Source organism: Camelus dromedarius, chromosome 22 (genome assembly GCF_036321535.1).
Source record: "Camelus dromedarius isolate mCamDro1 chromosome 22, mCamDro1.pat, whole genome shotgun sequence".
NCBI lineage: Eukaryota > Metazoa > Chordata > Mammalia > Artiodactyla > Camelidae > Camelus > Camelus dromedarius.
The window spans coordinates 27,309,773-27,333,158 of record NC_087457.1 but is presented as its reverse complement, the minus strand read 5'-3'; the positions used below and the strand labels follow the sequence as shown (position 1 = coordinate 27,333,158).

General features: G+C 39.5%; 1 protein-coding gene across 5 annotated transcripts in view; it reads left to right on the top strand.

The window, feature by feature from the left end:
* The window catches only part of TENM3 (teneurin transmembrane protein 3), a 2,090,952-nt gene that overhangs the window by 1,991,953 nt on the left and 75,613 nt on the right, over positions 1-23,386 (top strand). For all 5 annotated transcript variants that reach the window (XM_064477579.1, XM_064477578.1, XM_064477577.1 and 2 more), the window contains 2 exons: positions 694-894; positions 4,985-5,170. In XM_064477579.1, coding sequence (XP_064333649.1) covers positions 694-894; positions 4,985-5,170 — 387 coding nt within the window. The remainder of the gene's footprint in view (positions 1-693; positions 895-4,984; positions 5,171-23,386) is intronic.

Here is a 23,386-nt window from a genome sequence, read left to right as displayed (position 1 = left end):
AAAAAGTGCAACATCCTGAGTTTGTTCCATAACCGGGTATAAGGACAAGTCGAGATGTTATACTGTAAAGTGCAGTCGAATTGTTTTTTCAGACGGCAGAAAAGCACCATTTCCGTTCTTCAGTCAAATTGATTTTATTGATCTGCACACACAAAGTAATGCAATTAAGTCTCGGGAATTAAATTTTCAGGCCATTGACCCTACAAGTGTAAAGGTTTATTGAGTCAAATTGCTAAATTAAATCTCGTCATCTAAAGCACATTAAAGTGAATTAAGAAGGATCGAGAGTATGCAACTCATTTATTTCTCAAACACTGGAGGGTCCCACACAGCTGTCAGTATTCGGTGGTGAGGTCAGCTGAGTCAGATTTTGTTATAGAGAAGCCAACACTTACTACTCTCTGATTAGGCAGAACAGAAAGCAATGGTCTGAAATCTCAAGAGCAGAAGTGTGTAATTCAGGGGAATTACACATCCTTGCAAGGGTCTCAGTTACCTAAATGGCATGATCCTTACGGCTTTATTGTATCATTGTCTGCATTTTCGGGAACAAGTTCTTGCAAATGGTAGGTAAACATTCGAGTAGCCCAAATGTTCAGATAAATTAGATCTGGGATTTAATTCTTTGTTCTGCATGTACTGTGTAGGTCTTCTCGATTTAATCGTAAAATTGGTCTCTTTTCTTTACACCAGCTGACTGTCTAGACCCTGGATGTTCTAATCACGGTGTGTGTATCCATGGGGAATGTCACTGCAATCCAGGATGGGGCGGGAACAATTGTGAAATTCTCAAGACCATGTGTCCAGACCAGTGTTCTGGTCATGGAACGTATCTTCAAGAAAGTGGCTCCTGTACTTGTGACCCGAATTGGACAGGCCCAGACTGCTCAAATGGTGAGCTTAATACATGCAGTTCCATCGAGGGCTTAACACTGTTTAGCTGAAGGGCAAGATATTTTAATTTTTAAAACACACTTACTACATTTAATACAGATTTTATTAAAATGATTATTTATAGAAATAAATATTAAAAATAAGGAAACTTGTTATGGTATGGAAAGAAACAGGCTTAGTCAATTTGTTATTAAAATTTCTCTTTTAGGATTATTGTAAAGAATACTCTTTCTTTTGTATAAAGCTCTCTGTCTTTAACTCTGAAGGCCTGTGTACAGCTTGCAGATTTAAGCACATTATCTCATAAACAGAGAAGCCTCAATTAAAAAATTACTTGACAACATAAGTCTTCACATGGCCACAATAAAGAGTATACATATGCAGATATTATGGTGTACATCGTGGTTTGACACTGAGTTTTTAATTATAATCGCATGATTATAGTAGAAGTGGCAGATAGTCATTTTATTCATTCAGTCAGCTCTGTGCAGGGCATTGTGACAGGCCCTTCAGGGATCAAAGAATAATTCATCCTTCCTGCCCTCTAGACTAGGGGCTTTCAAGTTTTGGAGCATTAAATACACTTTCACATTGTGACCTCATATACATATATGTGCATATGCTCACATCACTGAAACAAGAGCTTTACAAAGTGGTACAAACTGATACTTTCTTCTCAAATCTACTCTGCTTTTTTAATGCTGGTTGCAACCCATGCATTAATTCCATGACCCACTCGTTAGCCACACGGCTGGGAAGGATGCTGTTCCAGTCTAGAAGGTTACAGTTTAATTGGGGAGATAAGATGAACACACGTGAAATACTTAGAAACCAGTCCTTTCCAGTTTAGTACTCTGTTGAGTGTTACATGGAATAATATGTAAATTCCAGCAGTGTTTAGATCCTGCCTTGATGCGTCTTGAAAGTTTTCAAGGAGCCTTTTAACATTTCTTGCCTTCTCTTAAAGATTCCAGTTAGTGTGGAGGTTGGGGGGATATTTTTTCCTGGGGGAACAGTATTAGAAAGTACTTAGGAGCATGGACTCTGAAATCAGATGTTTGGGTTCATAACCAATCTCTACTACTTAACAGTTGTGTAACCTTAGGGAAATTACTGGCCTTCTTTTTACTTATCTGTAAAATGGGCTCAATCATGACATTCTTCCCATAGGTGCTGTGGGAATTGCTTGAATTAATGCATGTGAGGTACTTACTACAATGCTTAGCCCATAATAAATTCTAAATACAGCTACCACCACCACCACCACCACTGTTACTGCTGCTACTACTGTTAGCAGAGACACAACTGTGAGACTGTCCCTGTGTACAGGGGACAGCGAAGACAAGCTATTTGGAGGTAAAAATTGGCTGGGGCCAAATTATGGGAGACGCATCAGTCAAATAAGCATAACTATACTAGCTGTAAAATGATACTGGTTTGAAATACTGTCATTCTAACTTGTCTCCCACAGTTATCCAGGCAGGGAAGGAATAACGAAGTAGCCCTTTCTGCTTCATAGAAAGTTATTTAATACATTACCTGAATCATTTTATAAAGAATAGTTTGATATTAAATAGCTCAAAAGGTAAAATTTAGGGGGGAGAGTATAGCTCAGTGGTGAAGCACATGCCTAGCATGCACAAGGTCCTGGGTTCAATCCCCAGTATCTCCATTAAGTTAATAAATAAATAAAGCTAATTACCTCCCCCTCCATAAAATAAAAAAAAAAAAGGTAAAATTTGGTCTTCTTCATAAAATGGTATTGCTATGAATAGCCCCCAAAAAGGGATGTAAATGTTAATTAAGAGATAAAATTGGCTGCCAGAATTCCATATCACTATTTTACATATTTAGACTGATTTTTTTTCATACTGATGTGATTGTTCTGCCAGCTGAAAATCTAATTTTACGTGTGCGCGGAATGACTCTGTAGGTGTAATGAGGGAAGAGTTTGTCTTACTCATTTTTAAGTCCCTACTGCAAAACAGAAATTTAACAGGTACTAAACTCTTAATATAGAGAGTTGAATAATGAATACAGTATTCTTTGGGAGAAAGTAATGAAGCACAGAAAGAAAAAAAAACTTTGTTAAACTCTGCTTTTAGCTGCAAGAAAACAGAAAAACTACTTCGAATTATTACTAAAGATCTCCCACACGTATATAGCCATCCTGTGAAAACGTCTGGGTTCATGTGCCTCAAATTTGTCTGCATGTAGCACAATTCTCATTTAAAGTTTATTTTAAAAAAAAAACTGTTGCTAATTTAATTTGTGACTCAAAAGTTTACTCACAGTAGAATTTGGAGTTTCTAACATACACTGAATCCTAAAGCAAAATGCTTCACCAGCTACCTCTTCTGTGGTTGTGGAAATGACCTTCAGATGTCTAAATTCAATAAGAGAGTAGGTTTTGCACCTGAAGAAGCATTTGTTTAAGCTGCTGAAAGAGAAGAAATGAGTTATTTCCATCAGAAAGTTTATAGGCTGGAAAGCAACAGAGCTTCCCTCCCTCTTCATCAGCAGTGTGGCCATTAATTAGCCCTTCAATTCCACTTCAATTAAATTAAGTCTAATTAATAAGTTCATTACAAAGATTGACGCACCTTGCTCAAAGCTAGTGTGCTAAATGCTGATAAACACCTTCACCCTAATGAAAAATTGATTAGATTTAGTTTTAAAAAAAAAGGGTACCTCAGAAAGAAACCTCTCTCTTCTGGAGCTGAGGTGACGTTCTGTTCCTCTGAAGTTAATCAAACCATCTTGGATCTTTTAATCAAAAATTTAATTCAGACGAGAGAGGCAGTGTGGCATGAGAAAAACACATACCACTCTCTTCCAGTTAACGGTCCTGGCTGTTGTTTAGAAGAAATGTTACAACTCTCATGGTGCCTTGATCTGATGTTTAAAATTCTGCAGCGCTGTGAGTTACGGTGTCTGAGAAATGGCATTTGGTCGGCGAGTGGGGGAAATCGGAACACATGATTACATAAACAGTTCCTAGTGTTTTATTTGAAAATACAGCCATAGTCCGTTTTCTGTTTGTTAGACATGATCTTAGGTTTTTACTGTTCAGCACTTTTATTTTGGAAAGAAAACCAAAAACTAAATAGTCTTACAATCTTAAGAAAAAATACAGTTAATTCTGTTTAACATATGTGAAGAGTAAAAAATACAATACCCTTCAAAATTCTCTTTCTCTGTCTCTGTCTTTCTGTCTCAATTAGATCTAGTCAAATAAAGCTTTTAAGAAAAAAAAAAATTCAGATGCTTGAATTCTGCTTTAAAAGACCTAACCTGTTGTTGTTGTTTTAAAAGTCCTTTGGTCACCTGGCTCCTTTCAGTAATTCTAATAAATGAAAAACCTTCCTTTTCACTGCCAGAGTCAGTAATTACATATATTATTAAACTGGTTTTCTATTGTTGTTTTGCTCAGCAACTCTTATCTGTCAACGGTACAAATATACTGAATAGGAAAAAGAACAATGTCTTTTATTTAACCAGCATATCTGTGTGTCAGAAGCAAGCTAATATGCCTACTAAAATAGACTCTTTTTCAACAGTAATTTCCCAATATTTAAAACATTTAAACCATAGGATTAAAAATAATCCCTTTTCAATTTTTGCTATGGGGTGAAACCCAGCTCCTTAGATACTTGATATGGTTAGATGTTGAAATATTTCTTAAATTTTATATCATTTGTTATATCTGTGCATGTGTTTTTGGCTACCAAAAGATACCCTATATACATACATATATATGCGTGTGTTTATGTATTTTCATCTCATTATGAATCCTGTGCTCTGTTTTGTCAGTAGCCATACATAAAATATAGATAGGAGACTATAACAGAATTGTCATGTGCATCTTGTGCCCAATTACGGGCAGCATATAAAAGTAATCGATGAATAAAAAAGTAAACTTCTATTTATAGTTCTTTGCAGCCTGTAAATACTTCATTTTTATTTTCAGTAATTTTGTTTTTCACCTTAACACATCTGGGTTTAAGACAAAGCACTTCTTATTAACTCCCATTCTCCCTCCCCTCTACCCTTCTCCCCTGCCCTCGCCTCCTCTTGTTTCTCAACCTAGAAATATGTTCTGTGGACTGTGGCTCCCATGGGGTTTGCATGGGGGGGACTTGTCGCTGTGAAGAAGGCTGGACGGGCCCGGCGTGTAACCAGAGAGCCTGCCACCCGCGCTGTGCAGAGCACGGGACCTGCAAGGACGGCAAGTGTGAATGCAGCCAAGGCTGGAACGGAGAGCACTGCACCATCGGTAGGCCCCCCGCTCCCCCCAACCCAGCACTGCACCGTCGGTAGGCCCCCCGCACCCCCCACCCCAGCACTGCACCGTCATTAGGCCCCCCCGCACCCTACCCAGCACTGCACCGTCGGTAGGCCCCCCATGCCCCCCTCCAGCCCCATGTGTGCCCTAAGAGCCCAGGAAGACCTGATTTTTTCCTCCTTTTTTCCTTCAGAAGAAGTTACTACTTAGGGTGGAGGGTATAGCTCAAGCAGCAGAGCGCATGCTTAGCATGCATGGGGTCCTGGGTTCAATTCTTGGTACCTTTTCTAAGAGTAAGTAAACCTAATTACCTCCCCCCACCAAAAAAAAAGAGAGAGAGAAGTTACTACTTAAGTAAGGTTATCTTTTTACAGTGGCAATTCAGTTCTTTAGAACTGCTGTCTCCAGTACAAAGTGTAAGAATTTTGTATTCTTTGTTTCTTGGGATGGCCACCAAAACGGACTCACGTAAAGACGGTTTCATTCCTTACAAATCAGCTCTCAATGCATAATTCTGTTTTCATGTTCTGATTACCACTGCATGACAGCAATATCTTTTACTTTGAAAAAAAATTCCGGATATGTAGCCCTTTATGGCTCCTATAGATTCCAGAGTCACACATCTGAGCACTTATTTGAGTCTCTAAAAGAAGAAGGTTGAGTTTTTATGACTTTATTTTGTGGTACCATGAGAACTAAAGTAGAATAAAATGCGCAAGTCCAGCTTTTCTTAAACAAATGCGTATCTTAACACTTCTTAGATGTGGTGTGGCTCCGGCACATCTGTTGGTGAAATAAGACAATCAAATAGGTGTTTAAGATCAAAATGTTCATATATAATAAGCGGTATTTAGCCTGGATTCAAAAGTATCCAGAACATGTGTACTAGTGCCATATTTTCAAGCTATTCTGTGCCTTAGCTTTTACCATTTGAGTCACTGAAATGAAAAACATTTACTAAAAAAAATACAACAAAAGTAATACATCTCTACCTCACTTCAGGGAAAGTGTACAACATTAACTATAAACGGCACAGTCCTACAGAAATTTCATAATTTGAGGTGTGGCATTTCTCCATATTGTTTTGTGTCCATTGTGGGGAGTCTCGATATCTTAAAAGAGTTCTTCTTCCAATGCATTTGTAAGTTTATATACTTCACTTTAAAAAAAAAAAAGGAATTAATTAACCAGGAATTTTTTTTCATGGGAAAATTGAAATCACTTATGTTTTATAAATTGTCACAACTGTATCTAAAATTTTAAGGTTCTTCTCTGAACTTGCTGATCTTTGACGTCTGCTCCAGGGGTCCCACTAGCACCCCCACTATGTGGTGGTCCGCTGGAAGGGCTCACGGGACTCAGTGTAGTCATGTCCAGGGCTAAAGTAGTTTCCAGAAAGGGGAAGGATCCATCGGCGTGGGAGGCTGTCTAGAGAAATCCACGTACAGACTTTCCATGCTTTCTCTCCCAGCAAGAGAGGCCACAAGAACCACGCTCCTTTCTCCACAGGGAAACGCACCGACGTGTGTGCAGCGTTTCCATCCAGGGGAGCTCGCTTGAGGCTCAGAGTTAGAGGTTTTTATTGGGGCTGTTCAACCAGGTAGCCTCCATCAGCCACAACCACCAAAATTCCAGACTCTCAGAAGAAGAGCAGGTGTTTAGTGCTCCCGGTGGGCGAAATAACCCCATCAGTGTAGGGAACAGCCACCTTTCCAGGTGCCGGCGAAGGGCCAGCCCTGCAGACGTCTGCAGATCAGGCCTTGATGTGAACTCTCACCTGTGAAACATCCTTCCAGTCTCACCTGTTGAAGGTGAACTACTGCCAGCAGCTGAGGAACGTGCAGTCCTACTGAGGTAAACTGCAAACGCGCATGTTCAGGGCGTGTGCAGAGCGCTGGTCCCCATGGTTCCACGCGGATGTGGCTTTTTCCTCCTCTGCTCTGGCAGGGGCTCCGCGGGGCAGTGGCTGCCTGCGGCACTTGTGAATGTCAGTAAGGCAGAAAAAGTTGACCACCGCGGTTGGCCTGTCTTTCTGTGGACACTCAGAGGACAGTGTAATATCCTGCAGCCAAACGGTTCCATGCTCCATCCCAGAATGGCCGTACACTAGAAGGAAAACAGGCCTCTCATCGTATTCCACCCCATTTTATAACCCCAGCACCCCCATCGTAAGGGAATGGATTCTAGCTAGAGGGAAAATTGTACATATTTGACTATTTGTATCCTAGGAAGTACCGCCAACACATGTGTGCATAAGTTATCCATCAGCAGATCTGACCTGCCAGCCGACAGCCACCAAATAAATCATTCTGTGGGTGTCCTCGCTGCCCTTGGTAATATGACATGGTTAGTGTCCCACAGAGGAGCTGTTCTGGAACAAGTTTCCAGTTGTCTGGGAACAAAGGGGCTTTTTGTTAGTCAAAAGTGTTTTTATTATAATCTCACATGTCTTGCTGTGGTTGTTAACAATTCCATTTTCTACTGTTTCGTTTTATTTTGTTGCCTTTATATTCCATAAGACTAACAATGTGGAAGTAGAGGACCTGTTTCATTTAAAAGTAAATCTTCAGAGTGAACCTTTTAAAAGATGTAGAGAGCCTTTAAATTACTGTTTTGCTTTTTTATACTCTTAGAACCAGTTATTCCAAATTTTGGCATACAAAGATCCAGGTGCTTTTCCCGTCCTCTGCTTACTACCTGTATATATGTCCCAGTGAAGTCTCGGGGGCCGTTTAAAAGGAGGCTTTTGTGACCCACTGATTAAACAACCCGGAAAACTACAGTATGTTTTCTCATTCAGGAAAGTTACTGCTCTGTTCATTTCCTCTCTATTTCAACACTTAGGCGTCTGGCTGAAAGGAGCTTTCACTTTATGAAAGAATACTCATAAATCAGCCAGATTTTCTTCCTTTCTCCACATAATGTGCCATCTCATTGAATGCAAACAGGGAGGTTAATTGAAAGAGAGATGGAGGAGAAATTAAACAGTTAGAAGCAAACAAAAGTTCCCAATGGAGAGCAAAGAATATTCTTCATCAGTCATCTTACTGTCTTCATAAACTCTTCATGCTTTCATAAAACCATAGGCATTTTGATAGTAAAATAGGTTATGAATTTAGAGTATTCACTGAGCACCCAACTACCTGAAGGATTGCGTCCTGGTATTTTTATTAACGTGTGCATACTTTTCTCTCGTTATGAATCGTGTTCGGCGAATTTGGCATATTCATCCTCAAGTTTATTGCCCCAAGTCCTTCTCCTTTCTTTGGTTAGAGTTTGGCTAGTGATGTATGCAGATTAAAAAAAAAAAATGAAACAAAGAAAAGATCTGCTTTTAGTAATATTATGATTTAAATGAACATTTCTCCCTTCCTCCCCCAAAAGCATTTATGATTGTTGGACCTTTTCATAAATAAAGAGAAGTTATGTGATCGACTCATATCAAAGCAGCACCAGCAATTATCAGAACCTAGTTTAATACTGGTAGCACTGGTGGAGTTGTTCTACCACCGTACTGTCCTATGTTGTAAGTGACCTTTCCATAAAGGGGGGCATACTCAGTTCTTACCTTGGTTTTGCAGAAGATAAGGAAGGACATAAGAATATTTTAGAGGATCCAGAAGCTGGTTGAAAAAAAACTGAATATAATTAAGTCGTTTATAAATAATAGTTGACATAGTTAGAATATCGTATGGCTATTTCTACCTAAAAAAGCTGAAAGCAGTTCTGTATCGTGAGAGTTGAGGTGGGTCAAGGTCAAACCTGTGAACTGAGAGCTACTTGGCCTAATTCATTAAGTTCACTATTTGTAATGTATTTCACTGGAGCCAGAATCTGTCACCACACAAAGGCAACTTGGTTGGTTTGGCTCACTCGTTTCTTCTCGCTTAGGGGAAAAGGGGACAGATGCTGTGTGAGCGCATATGCCACGCCAGCTTTTGCTGAAAGATCTTCACAGGCAGAATCCATAAAAGTGCAACACTGAGTGTCCTGGGCCGTGATAAATCCTAAGTACCAAATTTTGAGTGTTTCTAAATGGTACCTTCCCCAGGGACTAGTCTTTTTAGCAGTTCCTGGAAAGAATTTGCCCCCACAGCCATCCATTTCTATCTTGAGACTGTAGATGAGATTGTGAACTTAACGGTGAACTTGATTGAATAACACCACTGATTGTTATCTGTAGTGGAGGGTTGTTATGAAGGTGCGGAAGGCGTAGATCTGTCTGTTGAGGGTGAATAGTCTGGAGGCTGATTGGCATTTCTCATTTCCCCACAGACACAGGTGGAGAAAACGTGTTTAAACTGTTTAAAAGGTGGTTAGATATAATGAAGAACCTCAGGTTGAAAAACATATTTAAAATCCTGAAACAAGATCCCAAAGAACGTTTTGAATCTCCATCCCAGTAAACATTAGCAATACCGTAATTATTGAGGTGTAAAACACTGCGGCTTTGGTTTTTATTCTTTTTGTTAGTTTGAGGAGTGTTTTTAGGAGAAGCATGTTTTTTAACTTCTTTGCATCCATGAAGTCTCTTGAGCAGTGTCCCAATATGACGGGTCTCTTGGGGTCTTTTGCAGTTCGAAACTGTATTGAATAATTTCTGCTTTATTTGGAAAATTACTAGGTTGAAGCATGGGATTCTCTTTTTAGTCTCCGTTTTATTTAACCTCTGTTTTTATTTTTGCTGTGGCATTGACATGCCTCAGTTACACATCATTTGTTAATTCATTCATTTCTTTATCCATTAAGCAATTTTTGATATCTCATCTGTGATATGTGAATACTACTTCTTAATGAAAGTCAGTGTAACATAATGAAAAACAGCATGGGCTTTGAAATTTTCAAGAAGATGTACTTTTCAGCCAGTTCTGCGATTTATTCACTACAACGTGTATCTTAACTTTTTTGAGCCTCCGTTCTTTTTTTTTTTAATGTAAAATGGCTACAGTAATACCTATCATATGAGATTTTTGACACAGAGTATCGAATGTAGCATTTCTGTACTGTGTGACCTTGGGCAAATCATTGAACCTCTCTGTTTCCTCATATATAAATATGATGTACCTCACAGGGTTGTTAGGATCAAATGAAATGCCAGAATGTAAATCACTTATGGAAGTACCTATCAGGCAGTGTGCAATAAATTAGAGTTTTTATTTTGTTGTTAACTGTAAATGAGACAAACTGCAACCCAGATAATGTTTTGATTGCTGAAGTTAAAAAAAAAAAAAAGTAAAACAAAATGGCTATCCAACGAATTTCCTTTAAAGAATTAATGAAATTTTCATTTCATTGTTATAAAATGTAACCTAGTCTTAGAATGGATACAGACTGACAAGAAGTTAATGTGTTTGGGGTGAGGGATGGAGAGGTGCCGCTTTTTGAGAGCCTGGCGAGGAAGGACAGGTGGAATCTATTGTGGCATTTTCCTTCTAGTTATGTCCCAAGCACAGAGTTGTTTATTGAGCTACATTGATTTTCTTGTACTTTCAGGCAATTCAGATGGAAATTTGGCCTAGGGGAACTCCTAATTCCTTTAAGCTGCAAAAGACCGGCTATTTGTTTTTATTCTAATTCTTTAGTACATTGAGAAACAAGATCATTAATGATCACAAAGGCATGCTTTGTTCAGACGAAACCTAGATGTAGGATACTCAGCATACCTCTGATACACACCACGGTTGCTCTGGGCTTTGGGGTGCTGGAGATGAGAAATTGAAAATGAAGTACACACAGCTGGGGAGTTAACTGCTGAGCAATACGGGGGTAAAAGAAAGATCAGAACGATGCCAGTGTAGACAAGGCTTAGGCTTGGCGTTCTAATTCTTGTCTCAGGATAATGGCGAAAGAATGGTATTTTAGTTGTTTAATCAAAAATAGGTGACAATTTTGAAAAAAAGAAATGACCGCTCTGATATATACGTCACTTAGATTACAAGATCAATATTTCTTGTGACTTTTGTAATGTTCCCAAATTGGGAATCATATTCATAATAATACAGAATATGGAAGTTCTAAACCTATCTTTTTGCATGTTATTCAAGCTTTATGATTCCCCCCTTAACAAGTGGATATAGGGTACCATTACACCTGCCGGGGATTGCTCTGGGAGGCATTTGGTGTTATATCTGTCAGCGTCATGTGGTAGTTAAGAAAGGGGTCTCTAGTGCCACCTGCCTGTGTCCCTGACGGGGCTACTGACATATTTACTGTGATCCTGGTGAAGTGTGAGCATCTCCAGCCCCGTACTCACACAGGCCCCTCCCAAGATCTTACAAGGGGACCATGGATTTATATGGTCAAACGTTGCAAATCAGTTAAGACCTTTATCTCTGTCCACCCCAACCTTCTCTCCATCACGCTTTTTCCCTGTGTAGGGTGGCACTGGACTTTGAGGATTCAGCTAAGGAGAATTCGAGCTGGGGGTGCGTTTAGTTTTGGTGTAATTGGGCATATTTATGAGGTGTGACATCATTGCTAGCCACCCGGGGAATATTCCTACCACCCAGACTCGCCTAGTGACATCAAAGTGCAGGGTCAGAGATTAGAGGAAGACAGGAATGTGTCCCATGGAGCCCCGCACCAGGAGGAAAGAGGTAGTGGAACAGAAAGGAGGTCTGAAATGTGTGGCTACAGAAGCTAGTCCGTGGAGAAGCCTGCCTGTCATCAGCTGTGTTGGAAATGCCTGATCAAAATGGAAGCTTTCCCTTGTCAGTAGTGTCCTTGATGATGGAACTTACACAGCTATCAACTGGCCAAAACTTTCTCTTTTCGATGAATATTTCTTTTTTAAAGAATTTACCAGAATTCTTGTATCTTGAAGGCACAAACCTATAACAGTGCAGCAAAATTGAGTTCATCAGTGTGTGAAGTCACATGCATTATGCATCCCAGTGTATCACAAAATCATATGAACCAGGAAAAGACTTAGTGCTTATATAACACGAAATACTGGTATTGACAAAAGATGTTATCAAACTCATTATGTTCTATGAGGCCATCACAACAAAAGTGGTTAATGAATGTCATCAATTCAGAGTATTTAAGATTTGTTTATTACACAATAAAGTCTTCCCAAATTTCATAGTAATGCCAAAACTTTGCATGACATTACCAATAACAAATTTTGAAGCCAAATGAAACTTTCTAAATTATCAATGATGAAAACCGTATTACACAATCACATTGAATAAAGACCGAATTGTCTTTCTAGTCTTTTTATAAAAAATATTATACAATCATTGCCTTTTAAGGAGACTGAGTAAATATGGCCCAAAATTTATAGAAAAACAATTACAGACATGTCAGGCACTTAATAATAAAAAATGTTTTGCAATTTTCCTAATACTTGTGGGGTTTATTAGCTTAAAAATTATAATTTATTGTGATTTGTTTTCTCATTCTAAATAATTGCTTAATTTGTACCTAATTTCATATTCATAATTTGGTATTCTTTTTCTTAAAGACAGCCCCCCCCCAATTTGTATAATTTCAGATGCCACAAAACCTGGATCTGCCTCTGTTCCGTGCCCTATTACCTGATGGCAGGGTGATTTGGGGGAAATCACTTGAACTCCCTGTGCCTCATTTTCCTCACCTATAAACTGAGAAGGAAAACAGTACCTACCTCATGGAGCTGATGAGAGTATTAATGACTTACAACGTGTGGAAGGGCCCTGAGAACACTATCTGGCACAACGCAGACCCCTGTGAATGTTCTTTTTTGTTACTGTTGGTGGTGGTGGAGCATTTAGACTGAAATTTTTTTAAAAATTGATGGTGACTGGTGCTTCCCTGCTAAGTCTTACCCTTATGCAGAGGCATTAGCCAGCATGAAATCAGGAGTGGACGCTGGTTTCAAGAACGGCTGCCCCGCTCCACTTCCTGACACACTAAGTGTGGACGGCCATGCCTTGTGAGCTGTCATCCAGGGCGGGTGGAGGGTGGGTCACCAGGACTCAGGAGGCAGTGATTTTGAGTAGGAGGAAATTCCTCCTTAGCTGACTCGGTTGGCAGTGAAAATCCAGACAGGCTGAAAAACGTCCCATGAGGTGTGTGAAAGAGGAGAACTTCTTAAGATCTTCCCAGTGACTCTAAGCAATTCCGTGGAGCAGGGAGGACTGCGATCCTAAAGAGAACCGTGGAGAGCCCCCTTCAGAGCTCACTGAGCACCGCTGGTGTTCTGGAAACCCAGCTGGCTTTTGGTTGTCTCTTCCTTCCTCTGAGATGACATTCGCATCTATTTGGAGCCTCTCAATATTAATTTTTTTCCTTTTCATCTCATGTATTCAGTTAACAGTTTTATATACAGCACTTTATCCTCTGTAATCCCCTCCAAATTGTTTTTTTTGTTGTTTTTTTTTAATGAGGTCGCTTAATCTCTTCTCTTCAGAAAATGCGAAACTAGTTGCTCTGACCTTTCTGAGCCACGGAGGCCCAATTTGGCTAGGTTGTCAGTGCTCTCTGTGTGCGGGTTCACTAATTTTTAAGCTACCCCAGAGATCGTGTTTGTTACTCATCAATGTAACCGCGTTCCGTTTCGTTCCCTTTCGACGAAGAAGCGCTGGGATGCTGGGGGCACTTTGCTGGCGGTCACGGTGGCCAGCTGGCCATTTTGATGTTTTAATCCACCTATCCTTCAAGTTTTTCTCCTCTCTGTGTAGATTTGTTCCTTTGTATCAGTTTGTTTTTCTTTACATGCACCAATTTCAGCATAAAAGGACATGAAGCTGTGGGTTCAATTTAGCTGCAGCCGCATTGCAGACAGCGGCAGATCTGCGCTGAAAGCTACATCAGTCTTTTCCCTGAGTGTTCAGTAACCTGTTGAGTGAGAGAGGAATCAGCCGACAAAAACGAATTCACTGGTCTCAATTTGAAACGTTAGTAGGTTTGACTGTGTTTCTCACGTATTTTAGCCTCAGTACTGCATGTACGGGCTTTTGAATCGCTCTGAATCTCTGCTGATTTTGACAGTCCATATCCTCTTAAGCTTCCAAGTGATTATCAGTTTTGACTCTTCTACTGACTTGCTGTGAAGCGCCTTGCAACCTTAACTTGGCACCATCCCTCCTTCCCTTAACTTGTTAACCTGCCTGCACAAGTCACATCATGTCTCAGGAGCCCCATTAGAATTACATCCTCGAATCAGACAAAGCCTTGGGAAAGTTTGGGTTCGGAACTTTGCATAGCTCTGGCACATGATTTGCTGTGTGACCTTCAGTAAGATCCGTAGCCCCCAGGGCCATCTGATGAACGTTCTCTCATCATGTTGACGATTTATTTCCCTAGACATCAGTATCTTTACCCCTAAGGATGGGAGTAAATGTACATCAGCAACTTTCGCTACTGACATCAGGTATTTGAGTCCCTTTTTTCCCTGTCCGGTCCTTCATGCTGTGATTTATCCTCGCTAAAACGAGAGGCCACAGCCTACAGCTGAGAATCTGAAATCACAGGGCAATAGTGCTAGTGAGAGATAAATTTCAGTGACAGTTGCCTTGTTTTGGGAAATGTTACATGTGTTGTATCCTTTAGAAAAGGGGTATTTTTTTAGGACTTAAAAGTCAGTTCTGAATGTAGGTAATTGTTTTGTGGGTGAATATACCTGGATTTAACACATCTTTCCATTTAGATGATTTACACATAGCCTATGAGGATGAGCGTTTTGAGTTCTTTGGAAGAAACATGTTTGACATATGATATAGAATTGACATATGATGAAGAATTCCATTCTGCAGTAGTTATTTGTGAGTAAATTTTCCCTCCAGTCTACCTCCTGTGGTATTAACTTGGGTCCCAATAGCTACTATAAGTTAACCTTATTCCTACTCAACTTGCTGTAAGATCTACTGGCTTTAGATGCAGTGTGTTCAGAAAAGAAAAAAGAATGGAGGGTTAAATCTACTGTCATTTTTCTCTAATGGGAGAGGTAGGTATAAAAGAAAGTAGTGATTATTTGTATTATTTTATGATCATTTAGATGTCATTGAAATATACCCGATTCCTTCCTTTATTACTATCTTGAACTTGGTGGGAAATAAACTAGCTAGATTTTTCAAGTCTCAAGTTAATTTACTGTGTAAGTGCTCTGTGTCTTAGGAAACAATTTATAAATTATAATTATTATTCCAAGGAAGTTTTTGAATCAGTTCATTTGAATTAAAATGTTATATGCCATAGTTTTAAAAGACTATAAGGAGATATGGTATCTGAAGAAAAGGCAGCTAACTTATATGTCATCTTTGTATTATTTTGTTTTATTAAGAGACTGTCATTGTGTTCCCTTACTAATATACTAGAGTATCTTTTTTCTGTTTAGAACACCTCATTGATTTGCATCTTTTAAAAATCATCTAAGACCTTAATTTCCACCAAGTCTAGTAAAGAGGAAGTTTCAAAGCTCAATTGAGCAGATACACAATTTAACCAGAAATAAAGATGAAATGTGCTCCTTTGAATTCTCGCCGATTTCATCAGAAGCCTTTTATTGAGAAGTTTAGGGCCAAGGCATTTGGGAGTAAAACCAGGCGCACAATAATATGTTACCAGCTCTTTCACAGCATTGGGAAGGAAGAGAAAGATTATATAACTAGTGCCAGATTATAAATATGTCGCATTCTCTCCAAAACTCAAGCCTAGAAATTGTAGACTGCCAGCCGGCTAGTGAAGTGTTAATGTGGATGTTCAGTAATTTTCATTATCTGTAGAGATCCTTATTACGCTAATGGAGTAAATAAAAAACGAGAACATTGCACTTAGCTTAACATAAGCGTGGAAGAATTAAGCCCACAAGTGTAGGGAATATGTGATCCCTTCCCTCAGTGGCGCATTAGTATCCCTTCGAGGGCAGAATTTCTCTCTGTCGTGTCTGGAGTGTGACAAGCTGAAAATAGCCTCTCTTCATCTTTATACTGTTCCTTTTCCACCTACCTGTTTTTAAAATACTTGGAAGTTCAGTGACAGCGTGAGTCTGTACAAGAGCCATGGCCTTTCTCCCTTTTCGCATTTAACATATTATAGTCACAGATCACGGTGCGACCAGAGCCAGTTTTTTCCTATCGCTCTTCTCCATGAAAGCTTCATTGACCCTCTCCTTTTTGAGTGCCTCTTTAGTGAAGCTGGAAAACAGCTGCCGGAAATATGGCTATTATTTCTGGGGTTTAACAGACATGTGCCTTGGATAAATTAAGGAGCAGTCAAAGGAGGTCCATAAATATGAATACTTTGCCAGCTGCTTTTCCGTGAAACCCTGTTGGTTGAAAGAAATTAGTAAACAATTATGTTGGTGGGGAATCTGCTCTATCCAAGTGTAATAGACTGTCTTCCTTTAACAACAGAGCTTAATTTTTTTTTTTTTCCTATACACCAAATTAGGTTTTAGGGTAATCTCCATTGCAAATTGGCCGATGTGCATCGAAACTATGCCTCCTTGTTCTGATTTGTCAACACCTCTTTTTTTAAAAAGTCTTTAGCATTAAGCATGGGTGGGTGAGACCATCTGCTATGGAGCCTGCCTGCAGCTCCATCACTTAACACACGAGACAGGTTACAGCTGTTTAATTGTTATGGTGCAGAATGATCATCATTCTGTCCAAAATTAATATTTATATATGTATGCACAGAAAGCATGTGGTTAAACATAAGTGATCTAATTGTGAATTAATGGCGTTAGGTATTCATTAATTAGTCCCCACGTGAACAGTGAAGTGTAAAATAATGCTACTCACATACACTTCAACTCTTGGTTTTTAAGATGAGTCCCCAGCAGTGATTATTATGCGTGTGAATAACCCACTCCAAGTACATGAGTGCATGCAAGGAGAAAAATCACCATATAGCTGCCGTAAAAAGCAAAGAGAAAACCATCTATGGGGTTATGGCACATGCCTTAACTCTCTCTCGCCCCCAAAGCATCATTCTGTGACCAGTGTAGGTACCAGCCTCGTGGTGAAAGACAGATGGGCCGTAACGGCTGCCCATTCCAGCCTATCGTCCACTGTAACCACCACACGTTCCTGGGAAAGCTGTTCTCTGCCAAGCGAGGGTGGCTTTCCTCCTGTTTTTAGGAATGGTGACACCCAAACTCAAATCATTCTGCTGCAAAAATTAGCAATAAATGTTCTGTCAAGTCTGCTTGAGTACATTTCATAATGAAAAACAGAAAGAAAAAATTTTCAGTAAAATTGCAATATAAGGATGGGAATATGCATGTGAGATTAAATATTTAAGTGTCTCCATTCCCAAGTAGTTACTGGAAAAGTGACTTATATTTCTGAATTTTTGAGCAGATTCTACAGATATTTATACTCCTTTAGAAAATATTAATTTATGTGGCTCCAATGAAATCACAAATGAGGGAACACAAGTTATATAAGGACAAGTTGTGATGTGTTCTTTATTCCAAAAAGCTGAATCACATTTCAACGAGTGATAGTGCGTCTCTACCAACAAGGGGTTTACGTGAGACAAAGAATAAGAAAACTTCCTGACACAAAAGTCAAGTCATCCCCCCTTTGGGAACTAGCCTGTTCATATAAAGAATGGTCCCATTAAAAGGAGTGTATCTTGACAAGGTGGAGCATGAGGAGGCCTATCCTGGCATTACCTGGGCAGAGAGGACCTCGTGGCTTTGCTTAAAGTCAGATTTCCTTGGAGGGTGGGTGTAGCTCGGTGGTAGAGCGTATGCGTAGCATGCACAGCAAGGTCCTAGGTTCAATCCCCAGAAGTTCCATTTAAAAAGAAAACTTTTTTAAGTCAAATTTCTCTCTCTTTTCATAGGCTCTTAAAAGTTACCAGTTACTTCATGAGTTTGTCCTTTTTAAGATCTCTTTATTAAAAAGATTAATAATACCTATTATGTATTGAGTGTTTACGTGCGCTAATGCAGAGTTCTCTGCATACATTGTTACTTAATTCTCACTACAGCCTTTCAAGTAGAAGCTATTAAAATCTCCATTGAGAGAACCCAGGCTCAGAGAGGTTCTGTAACTTTCCTGTGGATGCGCAGCTAATGGGTGACAGAACCAGAACCCAGATCCACATGAACCATTCCAAGGCCATCTGTTTAAGCACTAGACTATGCTGCCTCCTAGGTTACTGTTTCACCATTTTTACATGTAAGTATGTGTATAGTGGAATAGGTGAAAATCAATTTTTTTCTGTGATGAAGATAATACCTAGGTCCCTGTCACATAAAATCGGTAAGACTGAACTATAGAAACAGATGCAGGAAGAACGATGTCAGTGATGTATCAGTAATAAAAGACCACTTATTTTATTCAGGAAAGTTTAAATTATAGCTGATAGCAGGATCCAGAGTTTGCCAACAACAAAAAACAGTTCCAGCGAAATCAATTTATACTGTAGAGGATTTAAGAAAGTTGTAAACTATTTATTGAAAACTCTACACACTTCCTTTGAAAATTTAAATTTATTTCCAGGTTTGTTTTTTTTTTTTTTTTTTTTTTTTTTTGGCAGCTGAAATTAGTAGGCTGGAGGCTACGTACAGATGTTGACTACCGAAAAACCTCGTAGAAAGTGATGACTTGCGTAACCAGTGTCAGCTCGTGAAAAAAGGCTTAGAAAAGTTTAATACCCAAAAAACAAGGGGTAAACATCTGTGTCCACTCTCCCTTGCCCACAAATAAAGAAAAATACTCTGTCTGTAAATCACCTTTGAAAAGAGCCATTTATCTACAGTTCTCCCCCAAAATAAGTTACAGTTTATCTTCAGTAAATTAAATAGATGGTTTATTATATATTAGTGTATACTTTGTTTATTACTTTTCTTGATATAGTAAAAAAAAAAAAAATGACAAGAGAAAGACCCAGTATATCTTACATACTTATTGACAAGCCTTATTCTATAAATTTTCTTAAATAGTAAATTTTATGAATAGACAAAAGTAATGATACTAGACAAGAAATTGTATTCATTGATACTGACCAACAGTAGATCGTTTTTATGGTTTCCTGCCACAAGACATATCAGCACTACACAGACGCCACTTTGATAATTGTTATAACCATATTCATTATATCAGAATGTGAAGGAGCCAAAAATTTATTTAGCATAAAATATACTTGCGTTCTGATTTTTATTTAGTAATGTGAAGAGCTGTCTCTGGATAGTTTAGTTCCCGAAATCAGAGTACTAAGATATATATACCTGATTTTTTTAAAGTTAGGAAATCGTGAGAAAATGTGGCTTTGCTTATGTCATTCACTGAACTCTAACAGGGAGTGAAAATCTAAAGGAGACATATGTTACTGCATGTTTATGTACGTGGTCCAGTAGATGAAGTCACACCATATGCAAGGACTCCCACAGAACGCGGGTACCACACGCCCAGCAATAGTCGTCTCTTCCGCGGACCGTGCGCGTGCCAGCATCGGTGAGCGAGCTGTCTGCCTTCTGACCGCCCCAGTGTTACGCCATTATGTAGACGTAGTCTCCAGGAAGGCATGAAATTCTAAACGGAAGGAAAATACCAAATATTATTCTCCCAGTTGACGGTACAAAGTTCTGCAGCTAATCACGGCACTTTTCAGCAGTGCTGACTTGATAAAATTTCGTTTGTCTCAAATGTACCTTTTCCCTAGAGTCTAGATTTTTTTTCTGGGCGGACTTAAATCAGGAAAAAAAAAATTACTTCACTCTTTTGGAATGTCTTGGTGTAAACAGTGTTCCACACTGAAGTATGGTGTTTGCAAGAAGCAGTGTATTGTATAGATAATTTTTTCAGTAAATTTCCAATTTATAAAAAGAATGAAATATTCCAACTTTCAAAAACAATTTATTTGAAGCAGGTTTTTGAAAATATACTACGAGTTTTAGGGGAACAAAATCTCTTTCAAGCACACACACAATGTAGTTGTTAAAACTCACTTTGCTAGTTGTTAAAATTCGAAATAATTGGCTCTCCTAAATAGGATAAAATATTTGCAATGTTTTATCCCAATCTTAGAATGAAAATTCTATGGTGAGGAAGGGCATAATTTTAAGGGGCCTGAGTAAATTGTTTTACAGTGTTTAATGTCCATGTCATAATCTTTTATGACAGGGTAATCAGTAATAGAACAGTGCAGTGTGTACCAATTAAGGAACATCAAATCAATGGGTATATAGTTTGTACGCTGATTTAAACAGTTGCTGATTGGAATAAATGGATTTAATATGTACTTATTTGCAGACTATAGCTTTCCTGTCATCCTGCAGGAACTGGTACATGAATAATCGTAAGAATGATACCTACTTACAAATTTAATGAGAGACTAATGCGAATCATTTTTTAAGTCTGTGTTATAAACCATTATGGAACACACAATGCTAAATAAAAATTTGTCCTCGACTCCAAGGACTTTGCAGGATTTGCCATAGTGAAGAATATGTGTTTTATTTATTATGTGCTCATCTGATTGAATTATCCTCTTTCGAAGATGGGTCTCTAAGATTTTATTGTTGTAATTAAACTGAGAAATAGTTCCAGCATTCTGGATTCTGTTGTTTGCCTGTGTCTAGGCTGTACCCAGGAGTGAATTCAATAGCCCAGTGAAGATACTCTGTTTAATATGCTCCAGCCAAGCACAGTGTGGACAGCAGAATCAGTGTGAATGGGTTATAATATGCCATCAGCGACTACGTACGTACAGTCACGCTATTTATATTTTCCCTTGTGAGCTGCCTAATTTCGATACAACCAACTTGGTTTGCCTTTGTTTCTCCTCTGTGTTTTGAATAACCAATTTGACAGTCAAAGGAAAGCAAATGTGGAATTAATCTTGGTCCACGAAGACCTCCATGTACTCCAGTTCCCCTCCCCCAATGGGCGCATATATTGACCTCTTTTTTACATGACCTTCTTTGGAACTATGGCTCAGCAGGTGTTTCTCACACAGCAGACATCAACTGAACTGCTGCTGTTCTTTGATTTTTCAGACTCACTTGTTTTAATTTTTCTTGGCTTTATCCCTCAGCTTTCGTATCCCGCCAGTTGGTCTTCCAAACTTTGGGTTTTTCAGAGCCAGTGACAGCAGTTCTCATCATAAAGCTTTCTTTAGTCTGCATAAGCTAGCCTCCTTTTTTGAGGCTGTGTTGACAGATTAATATTTCAAGTTATTTGGGTTTTAATCTTACTTCCCAGTTTCCCCCCTAAATTGTAATGTGAAATTAAGGATTGCCACTTTTTTTTGTCTTATTTTTTCATCCAGGTAACTTCACCTTGGTCCAACCCCAAAACAGGTGCCGCTTCTAGTCTGCCTTGCCCGGGTGCACAGTTCTGTTTCTTTGAGTTGTGTATACAGCTTCTTTGTTAAGTGTGTGGACTGTGGTCTCAGAGCACGTGGTTGCAGTGTTGGACACTTGCTAGCACTGTGACCTTGAAGAAGTCACTTAATTTCCTGTGCCTCAGTTTCTTCATTTGTGAAATAGGGAAGATAATAAAACCACCTACTACCTCGTAGGGCAGTGAAAATGAAATCAGCCCATTCATGTAAAATACTCAGCGTCGTTTTCAGCGCATAGGAGCGGTGAGTAAACTGCAGCTGCTGTTGACCCACTGTGTGTGATTAGGATGGATGGATAGGGCAAGGGGAGAGGAACAGATGGATGCAGGAGAGGGGAAGGATGCTGTAAATGAGGTGTTGCTCACATGTGCTTCTTTCTCCAAGGGCAGCCTCCGCGTTATTCATAGAATTTCTTCAAAAGCTGCAAACACACGTAGGACATGGTAGGAACACCCTCATAAGCACACGTTATCCGTCTGTTCAGCAGGTGTTAGGAGCCCGTTATAAGCCAGGAAATAGGAATACGGTAGTCAGCACGGCCATGGACTTTGCATCTCTAACGGGGGAGATTTACACATTGAGTCGCATAAAGCCTTGTGTTTTCATGGAATCTCTTAACTGAAGTGAATCACAGCTAGCTCTGGGTTCTTCTCGTCTCCTTTGACCTTGACCCTGGTGTTTATACTCCTAGACTTCCTCCCTGAGAAATATTTGGGGGAGGACAGGAAGAATCAGTTAACTGGAGGCAATGGAGAGTGGAGGGCTGCCCATAATTTTGACGGATAAACAGATGAGGCAACAGCCTGTAGGTGGAATTTCCAAAAAGACGCTGTTCCTCCCTGCTCTGCATGTTGAAAAGATACAAGAAGACCACATATGAGCGAGCTCCTTCCGAGGGGGCCTTAGAATCCAGGTCCTTTACTAAGGGGCACAGACAAGAGCAAATCATTCTGTGTGCACCTCCACCCATCTTCCCCAAACGTCAGGGGGGAAATAATGTAAATAGTTGCCTTGAAAAGAGAAAGAATTTTTCCAGAGGGAAAAAAAGAAAAAAAAATTCCAGAGGGGAGTGTGTGAGAGGGATACGGTTCTAGTCGTTTGCTTTGGTGAGCCTGGATGTTAAGGAGCTAAATCGTATAATAAAAATGCTTTTGATGATCCAGACCTTTCTCCCACATCTCAGATTTCACTGAGCCTTTGCCTGCCTGAACCAGCACGTTGACCAAGGAATTCCAACACATGCGTTGAAACCCGAGCAGCTGTTCCATTGGTTATGTTCCAGAAGTGACTGTATATCTGATTGTATTTTGAAAGAGACATTTAAGGCCAAGACAAGCCCTGGCATTTAAAGACATTCACCTGCATTCTGCCATTTAAGGCAGATCCACCTGGCACTTCTGCCGGGATGCCATGTAGAAGATACTGAAAAGATGGTCGTACTACTCTGTGGCTTTTGGAAACAAGTATCAGCTTAAATTCCTGTTAGGTCAGGAATGATTGCACGGTACTAATGAGCTTCTTTCATCCATTTCTTCTACTGAAAAAAAAAAATTTGTTTCTAAATGTCCAAGAAGAGGCATTATGACCTAGTGGGTAAGAGCAAGCTTTAGAGCCAGACAGCCTAGACTGGTAACCAATAATACCCTTGCACAAATTGCCTCTCTCCTCCTTTCTTCATCTGTACTGTATCAACTGTATTTACATCATAGTGTTGTGGTGAAGATTAAATGAGAGAATCATATACAGCACTTAGAGCTAGAAATTTGGGAATCGTTAATACATCCGCCGGGTGTTCATAATCTGCAAATTATGGAACCAGAACAGGATTCATGGAAAGCTGGAATCATAAGCAGCATTTTGTGTTTGTGGGCATGTATGCATTTTTTCCGGGGTTGAGGGAGGTAGATTCCATAAGTCTCACCA